At 57.1% G+C, this 9,165-nt stretch overlaps 1 protein-coding gene across 2 annotated transcripts in view; it reads right to left on the reverse strand.

Annotated features, from left to right (window-relative positions):
- ISM2 (isthmin 2) overlaps positions 1-9,165 on the reverse strand; it is a 17,085-nt gene continuing 7,920 nt past the window's right edge. Inside the window, exons 2-5 of one of the 2 annotated variants that reach the window (XM_027120170.1) lie at positions 8,069-8,308; positions 6,621-6,972; positions 4,454-4,537; positions 1-3,167 (exon numbers count right to left, since the gene is read on the reverse strand). In XM_027120170.1, the coding sequence (XP_026975971.1) occupies positions 2,650-3,167; positions 4,454-4,537; positions 6,621-6,972; positions 8,069-8,308 (1,194 nt within the window). In that variant the 3' untranslated portion in view covers positions 1-2,649. The remainder of the gene's footprint in view (positions 3,168-4,453; positions 4,538-6,620; positions 6,973-8,068; positions 8,309-9,165) is intronic. The other variant, XM_027120171.1, reaches the window with a different exon arrangement.

A 9,165-nucleotide genomic window follows, 5' to 3' on the forward strand; every position in this document is an offset into this window, starting at 1 on the left:
GTGGGATCTTCCTGGACCAGGGCTTGAACCCATGTCCCCTGCATCGGCAGGCGGATTCTTAACCACTGCACCACTGGGGAAGCTCTCAACGTGACCAGTCTTGCCTAGCCTAGAACCTTTTACGAGGTAACCCAGAGGAGGAAAAATGGGGCAAAAACAAACATCCAGGTGGCTGGGGCAGCTAAGTTAGAAACAGCTGTGGTGTTCGTGCTGGATGCGTAGCCACGGATGGCTCCTGGTGTCCGGGATGGGAAGAACAGCCAGGTGAGCCAGGACGGCCTACACTGGACCAGAGCGGGGGAGGGTCCTCTCTGATTTCATGGGCCTCTCCTGGCTCTGATACCAGCGGCTCCTGAAATCTCCCTTTAACAGGGTCAGTGACCCCTCTGTGATTCTTTCTGCTCACACACAGGTGTTCCCTAAGCCGGCAGCCACCTGCACAGCATCTCTTTCTCCTTTGTACAGTTTGAATAAACACCATTTTATAGCTGATCAATGCCCCAGCCCCTTCAAGGCTCCTTTTCAGCCCCCTTTTCTTTAGTTTCTCTCACCTGTGGCCTGACGTGGTAGCAATTTAGCATGTCACTTGGATTAAAAATGGGGCTGGTTAAGTTCAGTCTGGGTAATAGACAAAGCATTAGGTATAGATTAAATTTAGACTGTGTTTAAGTGTCAAGGTAAATTATATTAGAAAGGAGGGGAATTAGCCGTTTCCTGTGAAAACAGACTCTGGGATATCTCTATCGTGTTATTTATTTTTTTTAAGTTTCAGCTAAAACATAATTGAAACATTCCTGTGCTAATCGTATTGAATTCCCCAGACAAGAGACGGGGAAGGGAACTTGGCTTCCACCTAGCGACCCGAGATCCTGGCCTCTCTGACCCTGTAATATTCTAGTTGCACCAGAGTGCTGTTAGACGGTGATCCCGGACCAGACTAATAAGCCTCCCTCTAGGTGTGATGTAATTGGAAATATCTGGCTTTTTGAGTTTCTCCGGGTAGTGGCTCTGAACACACCTTGTCTCATTCTGCTTCCTGATGTGACTTCCCCAAATGCCAGAAGTAACAGTGGAGTGTGTGGTAAGGGTACCAACTAAGGTAGGGGTCTCTCATAGGTGTAATTCTTGGGACAACTCTGCATTGGATCCCCTTGCAGCAAGTTGCTTGGGGAAGTGGGGGTCACTTCCTCTGGTGTAAATGCAATTGATCTATCTGACCAAAGGACTTGGAGTGAATGTGCCCCTAAGGTCCTGCTAGCTCTTCCCTGCCTCCTAGGTAACCCTTTACGAGTTTGAGTAAAGATAACCAAGTAAAGATTACCTAACTGATGTTTAGTCTAAACTAAACTCTGCACCCCGGAGCTCTGCCTGCCTAGCAGGGTTAGGTAATCACAAACGCAGTCCAGGGGAGCTTGGCTTGGACTGTAAGCAAGGGCTCCCTACACCCCTCTGCTCTGCTGGGGCTCCAAATTCTTCATCAGACAGAATTTGAAAATAAAGTGCTTTATTGCTGAGGTTCCCAGAGAGTTTCAGGGCAGCTGCCTAGGGGCTAGGACTGAAGTTCCCTACTTTGGGAGGCTTTTATGAACAGAGACAGTTGGGATATCAGCACTTCAACCCCGCAGAAGGCAAGAAGGTGTGGTTGCATAGGGAAGGGGGAGACGAGGGCTGAGGGGAGGCAGGGAAGAGGCACGAGGTGTGCTGGGAGAGCTGATCATAGGCATCTCTTCCCAACTCTGAGCTCAGTGTGTTCAGCGACATCACCTTGGGAGCCTGAAGTGGGCCACAGTGGGAACGTTTACACCACAGAAATTGCCCAAATGCTACAAATTGAGGCTGTCCCCCTGCCACCCCGCCGGGAGAGCTGATTTACCAGCTCACCCTGCACATGACTCATCCTTCTGGGCTGGTTCTGAACCCACCCCAAGCCTGGCCACTGTGCTCATTCAGGGCGCTGTGATCTCCCAGCCCCACACATTCCTACAACCCGGACAGAACAGAGGTGAGCTGGACAAAGGGACCAGCATTCACTGATCCGTTCTGCACCTGGATCCTGCCTTGTCTTGGCTGCCACGGCCTGTCTATCCACTTACGGTCCCACTGATGGCCTTCAGCCCTAGACTGAAGTGGTGTCCAATGAAAGGCCGCTCGGGGCTGAGGGGGTGGGCAAGTGGGCCACGTGCGACCGCTCAGCGCTAAGGAGGGCTGCTGGCCCAGGGCTGGTTGGCTGCTGGCCCGCGGGCCGGGATGACGAGACTGGCCCTCACGGCTGGGGCTCTAAGTGACTCACTGCAGGTCCCGGGAATCAGGGTGTGTGGAGAGCCGGGCACACACCTGAGCACAGAGGGAGAAGGAGGACAATGGGTGTCCAGGCTGCGACAGCGCCTCCCAGCGGGCAAGAGGTAAGGCCGCCACAGCTACGCATCTCGGGGCAGCTCCGGGGGCCTTGGGAGCTGAGCTCCCTCCTCTCACCCTGGGCCTTTTACACTCTTCAACCTTTTCCCCAACCCCACACCAACACCTGGGGTGCTGACCTCCCCGCCTCAGGTTCAAAGGCAGAGGGCTCGAGGCACCAGACTGGCCTCACCAGGTCTGGGCCAGGCAGGGTGAGCGGCCCGTGAGGAAAGTTCTCCAGCACAGCAGCCCTCATTAGAACTCCTTGGCCTCCTGCAACTGCGCCAGGTATTCCTCCTCGGGGGGGTTGTCCGTGCAGGCCCGGCCATTGTTCGGGGGCCGCACGGCGTGGTAGCGGCTCCAGTCCCCCTTACACAGGATCCAGGGCAGCGTGTCCACCTTGAAGTGCAGCTCGGGCGAGAAGTCGGTGCTGACGAGGTCGGGCGCGCCGGCGCCCTTGCCTCGGGTCAGCAGCCGGCTGCCCGCGTCGTAGCAGCAGTGCTGGGCGGCCAGCGTGCTGCTCTCCCCGGACAGCAGAGAGCGCAGGCAGAAGCGGGCCGTGGGCTGGTACACGTCCAGGCGCTCGCGTGGGCCGCTGGCGTCCCTCCACCGGAAGCTGCGGCCCTGGTGCTCGTCCTGCAGGCTCACGGCGCTGGACACGGCCTCCAGCGGGTACGCACACGGGCAGCTGGGCAGGTCCCGCAGCACCTGGCTCAGGTACTTGGCTAGGAAGTCACTCTTGCAGTTCAGCCACTTCTCACAGCTGTCCACATCTGCAGAGGGCAGGGGAGCGTGGGAAGGGGACCGGTCAGCCCCTGGGGTGGGGGGGACTGGTCAAGGGCCAATGCATGGAGGGGGAAGGCCTAGGCCCCAGCTGGTGCAAAGCTGTGCCTTGGTAGGGCCGTAGGGGCAGGAGGGGAAGGACCCACACCAGAGCGGGGGGCAGTCTGACGTGGCCGCCGCTGTTAACAGATACGGGCAACCACACACCACCCAGGCAAGCTGAAGCAACAGGCCGTAGCCGAATGGACATTGGCCAAGGGGCTGGAGGAGGGGCCTACAGCCCCTCTGCGGAGCTAGGCCTTGTCCCTTTAGATGCTGGATGGCGGGAAAGATCCTGGGATCGTGGGGAATGAGCTGGGGTGGGTGGGGGCAGGGACAGCAGTTTTAGCCTCTTGGTAAGAAAATGTTTCACTGTTTTCACCACTGGCCCATTCTTGTTCTTAACTTTGCCTTTCTTAGGCTCACTCTGTCTTTCTGGGCCCCCTGTGACCCCTCTGTCTATGCTGCCCTCCCCCCATCTCCCTACCTTGGAAAATGTGGCCTCTGACCCTGGCCACCCAGAACAAACTGCTCCTCCCTCTTTGCTGCAGACCCTTGGGCCCACTTGGCAGTGCTGTACCTAAGTTGGTTGTGTGTGTCTTTCCCCCGAAGACCTGAGCCCCTTGAGGGCAGGGACTGGGCTTGGTCTTCTGGGAATCCCCTGCCCCACACAGGGCCGGGTGCACCCTCCCGGCTCAGTGAGCTTCTGTGGCGTTGAGCATAGGACCCATCTGCAAGGGGGCTGTGGGCAGCTGCCTGCCTCCTTGTGGGGTGCAAGAGACACAGATGTGGAGTGTGCTGGGGAAAGCACGCCCGCTCCAAGCTGCCGGAAGGGGCAGTCCTGGAGCTCTGGACCCTGACCTGTTTTTGAGGGCAACTGCTCCCCAGACAGAGCCTGCCAGGAGCCTCCAAGAGTGACCAGGGAGTGGAAGCCAGAATGTCCCCAGCCTATCCTGCTGCCAGGGAGCGTACGCCCCACTAGATGGTCTCCAATCTCTGGGCTCCCCTCAAGACCTTCTTCCCAGCAGGAATATCAGGCTGGGAAAGGCCAATGGGCCCGGCTAGGGGGTTTGGAAATGTTACGGTCCCCTTGCTGGGGAGGCTAACCTTCCACCTGGAAGATGTACCCTCTGCCTCAGTGGATGGAGGCAAGATTCCTGCCCGCGCGGTGAGGCTCCACCCTCCCGAGAGAGGTTTCCCCCAAACCCCCAGGGGCAGGGCCTAGCCCCCCACTGACCTGGGCTGAGCATGTCCGTAGAATTGTGGGCCAGGGGCCGCCACCCCTCACTGGGGAAGCCCAAGGGGTCCTTGTCCTCAGCGCCTTTGGGAAGAGAGGAGGCCAGGCTGGTGGTGCCGCAGGGCACCTCTGTGCTCCCGATGGGAGCCCAGCCCTCACTAGGCTCTCGGTGCCCGCGGCATCTGGGACAGGCCTGGCACAGGGCAGGACCACCGTGTGTGTGAGCTTCCTGCCTCCCCTCTCCCAAGCCCACCCTATGTGGGCTTACACGCCCACATTCCCAGGGGGCCAAGTCCAGCGTGTAAGCCGCTCCGTCTGCAGGAGCTGCGGCTCATCTCACCAGGACGGGGGGCAGGTTGCAGGCACGGGACTCAGTGGCAGTGCAGGTGTAGCCACAGGGCCGAGTCCTCTGCTGGCTGCCGCTGCCGCTGCCGCGGCTCCCACTGCAGGGAGACCAGGGGCTCCATTCCTCTTGAAGCTGGGTCTGCGTCAAGGCAGGGAGCCAGGGGTGAGGGAGCAGAGCCCACGGGGTGCCTTGCTGCGAATTAGCAGAAGGCACCCCTTCCTTGGGAGGATCCGCCCCGGGCCAGGACGCCCCTAGCGGACGGAGCATGGGCTGAATTTCAGCCCCACTAGTCTGCTCATCTGGGTACCCCTGTGCAGTGAACACCCGGGCAAATGCAGGAGGTGTCACAACTCCCAGCCACCCACTCTGTGCCCACACAGCAACGAAGAGGTAAAGCCACCTGGAGGCCACCTGACCACTGCTGAGGGGACCTTGGGCAAGTCCCCCGACATCTCTGAGCTGCAGTTTTTGTGCCAATCAAAACCAAGAGTGACAATACTTCCCTGGCACTGGGGGTATTAAAGAATGTCCCTGCTCCCCACGTCCTGGTCTGAGGGACCCAAAATGCACCATGACAGTACCCACAGGCCTTTGGCTGCATGGGCCTGAGACCCAGGGCTCTCTGTGGAACCCCCAAAGTACTGACACACACACCCAGCTCTCTCCCCGCTTCCCAGGCAGGCCTGAGCAGGCTGGTACCAAGTGTTTAAGGAAAATCAATGGAAGAAAAGCTGAAAGTCATGAAAATTCTGCCTGTTAGCTTACATGACTTTGGTGAAATGGAAAAAGCCTGCTACGACTTAGTCTGAACCAACGATGAGACACCAGGGCTCTGGGGAGAAGTGCTGTAACTGTGTGTGAAACATGTCTGTACCCAGGGAAAATTGAAACTGCAATATGCAAAAATAAAAATGCCTGTCATGGGGCGGGGGACAGGCTTTAGGCGATATTTTCTGAATAGTCTACGTTGTTATGTTGCTTTCTAAAAAAACAGTAATAGCCAATACTTTATTATGTACTGGCACTTTAAAAGTACTAACTCACGGGCTTCCCTGGTGGCGCAGTGGTTGAGAATCTGCCTGCTAATGCAGGGGACACGGGTTTGAGCCCTGGTCTGGGAGGATCCCACATGCCGCAGAGCAACTAGGCCCGTGAGCCACAACTACTGAGCCTGCGCGTCTGGAGCCTGTGCTCCGCAACAAGAGAGGCCGCCATAGTGAGAGGCCCGCGCACCGTGATGAAGAGTGGCCCCGCTTGGCACAACTAGAGAAAGCCCTCGCAGAGAAACGAAGACCCAACACAGCAAAAATAAATAAATTAATTAATAAACTCCTACCCCCAACATCTTAAAAAAAAAAAAGTACTAACTCACTTACTACCCTCTACACCCAATTCTACGTAGTCAGGGTTGTGCCCATGTCCATTTTAGAGAAGGAACTGAGGCCCAGAGAGGTTAACCTGCCCAAGGTCACTCACTGGTAAGCAGCAGACCCAGGGTTCAAACTCCCACAATCTGAAGGTGAGGTCAGTTGTGAGTGGTGGGATTTATAATATTTCTTAATTTGTTGGAAACGGATATGAATATATATATATTATTAACAAATGTCTGTTCTGCTTAGGGGATCTCAGGGCTGTTGTGAGGGTCAAATGTTTGAAAAACAAACAAACAAACTTTGCAAGCTATGGGTAATGCTTGCCTGATGATGGTGTCTGCACAGGCCTAGGCTCCAGGCCTCCCCAGCTGCCCCTGCCCGGGAAGCTCTCACCCCCATTTCCACTCAGGACCCCCAGGGCCGGGGATGTCAAGATGGGGGAGCTCACCGGAGCTATCAGGCTCCTTGAAGGCCCGGTCCCCGGGGGACAGCCAGCCCCGCTCCCAGCCTCCTGCGGCCCCACTGAACCCATGCTCTTGGTCCTCGTCGTCTTCCTCGTCGTGGTCCTCTTGGTCCTCACTCTCACGGTACTCTGGAGGGTAATCCTCCTCTTCCCCCGCGGCTCTGCCCTTGAGACCGGGCCTCCCTTCCTCGCCCTCCAGGTAGCCCCAGAATAGGGGCCAGAAGAGTTCCTTGGCCGGCAGCCAGCTGGGGGCCCCCTGGGACCAGCGATTGCTAGGCTCAGCCAGCAGGTCCATCTCCACCTCAGCCTGGGGGTCCTCCACCACTTCGATGGTCACCTGCAGAGGTACAGACACACCCGGCCAGTGAGGGAGGGCTCAGAGCCAGACTCCAGAGGCAGGGGAGAGGACAAGCCTGGGGGGAGGGGCAGGGGCAGGTGGAGAGGCCTGACCTTTTCTCCAAACCAGCCCATTCTTTTGGTCCACCTTCTTGGTCTCCCCGGGCACAGAGGGTCACAGTGTAAGACCTGGCCGTGCATCAGAATCTGCTGGAGATTCCTGAGCCCCTGACCCCACCCCAGACACGGGTTTAACTGGTGTGTGAGGTAGGGCCAGGCGTAGTGGTCCTAACACGTGCCAGGGTGGAGACCCACTCATTTAAGAAAAGCTGGCCTTGAATTCTGGCTCCACCAGCCCACAGGCTGCGCAACTGCTGGGGCCACGGACGGCCCTGAATCTCCATTTCCTCATTCTAGGGCCGGAAAATGAGACCAAATGACAGCAGATCCGCACAACAGCCCTGGGGAGGCTCTCGCCCACTACATCGTGGACAGGAAAGAAGTAACGTGAAACCATTTATGTGAAAGTGAACTTTAAAAACGTCACTTTGGGCTATTACAAAGCGATAGGAGGTCACAGAACAAAATTTGGGGAAAAGAACAAGCAAAATTTAAAGAAGAAAATGGAAATCACCCATATTCCATCTCAGGTAACATTTTGGTGATTAACCTTCCAAGTTTAGATATATAGACACACACACACACACACACACACACACACTTTTAAACAACTTTAGAATGTTGTGTGTTCTATATTTTTGTGACCTGTTTTCTCTTTTGGTGAAAGTGTTTTGTAAGCTATAGATGGTACACAAAATGCAGGAATTATTGTCATTAGGGATTCGGGACTGATGGTGGAGTATGTAAACTGGAATTCCATCAACCCCTCTAGTTTTCTTTCCCATAAAGCCCCTCTGGTGGGCAGGCCACCATCCACTGCTCCACAGGCAGGGCGGGGGCTGTCACCTTCTCCGACCTGCACAGGACCCCTGCCCTCCAAGCAATACTGGATGGGACGCCTGACTTCAGAGCTGAGCTCTTCAGCCCAGCTTCTCTCCAGGTGTCCACTGGGCCCACGGCCCCCCTGTAGCTCTCACCTGGATATTGGGGTTTGGGGCACTCAAGTCTGTGTTGGCCAATCCCGGCAGCTTCTGCAGCTCCAGCAGCAAGGGAGCGTCCTCCAGGGTCCCGGGCAAGGAGGTCTTGTCCAGGGTCAGGGCTGCTGGCTCAGTGAGAGCCCAGCGTCTGTGTCGGCGCAGCCCTGCCTGGAGGTGGGCTCTGGAGAGCAGAGGGGGCTCCTCTTCTCTAGGAGAGCTGGGGTCTGGGGAGGCCGAGACCTGAGGGAGAGATGGGAGGGAGGGGTGCCTGAGGTCAGCGCCCATGCGAACCCGGAAAAGGCTGGTGGGGGGCGGGAGCAGGGGGAGATTTGGGAGCCCTGGGAGCAGACCAGGTCACAAACTTGCCTGGAAACCGTGTATCCAAACGTGTCTGCTTTAACACCTCAGAGGGTGGACGGCGTCCACAAAGCGCTCGGGCAAATGATGCCAGCGCGAGGCACGAGAAGGAGGGTTCAAATCAGGTTTCTACACGTGGAAGAGACACAATCCAACCTGCTCATTTCACAGATGAACAAACTGAGGCCCAGCGGGGAAGTGAGATGTTCAAGGCAGTGGCTCCAAAGTGCAGTCTGCAGACACTTGCCTCAGAATCCCCCAGGGCCCTTGTCAGAGAACAGACACCCAGGCCCTCCCACGTCAGGGCAGGAAGGCTCAGGAAGGCCGACAGGGGCGTGGGCAGCAGACCCAGGCCCTTCCCCTCAGCACACTCCCCTGCCACCTGGCCTTCCCAAGCCATCCGTGCGGGGGCTGTACTTCTTGGCATCCCTGACCATAGCAACCTTCCTCTGCCTGCTCACGTGGGGCCTGGCCCCTTTTCCTATTCCAGGCTGCTTGTGTGGCCGTCTGTCTGCCAGTGAATCCCCTCCACCAGCCAGTGCCATGAGGTCCACACTGGGACTGTCCTTGATGCAGCTCAAATAGTAAGTGAAAGCAGTCCTGGCTGTCTCTGACTCTTGCTCTGGCCTTCCCTGCTCAGACGGTGGAGCACTGGGTCGGCACCTACCTCCAGGCTGCAGCCATTGCCCAGGTCTCTACACCAGGGCAGAAAGAGCCCTGTCCAGGGCTGCCTGGTGAGC

The sequence above is a fragment of the Aethalodelphis obliquidens genome, unplaced genomic scaffold (assembly GCF_003676395.1).
Source record: "Aethalodelphis obliquidens isolate GAN/ISIS:26980383/991018 unplaced genomic scaffold, ASM367639v1 scaffold21, whole genome shotgun sequence".
NCBI classification, from domain to species: Eukaryota; Metazoa; Chordata; class Mammalia; order Artiodactyla; family Delphinidae; genus Aethalodelphis; species Aethalodelphis obliquidens.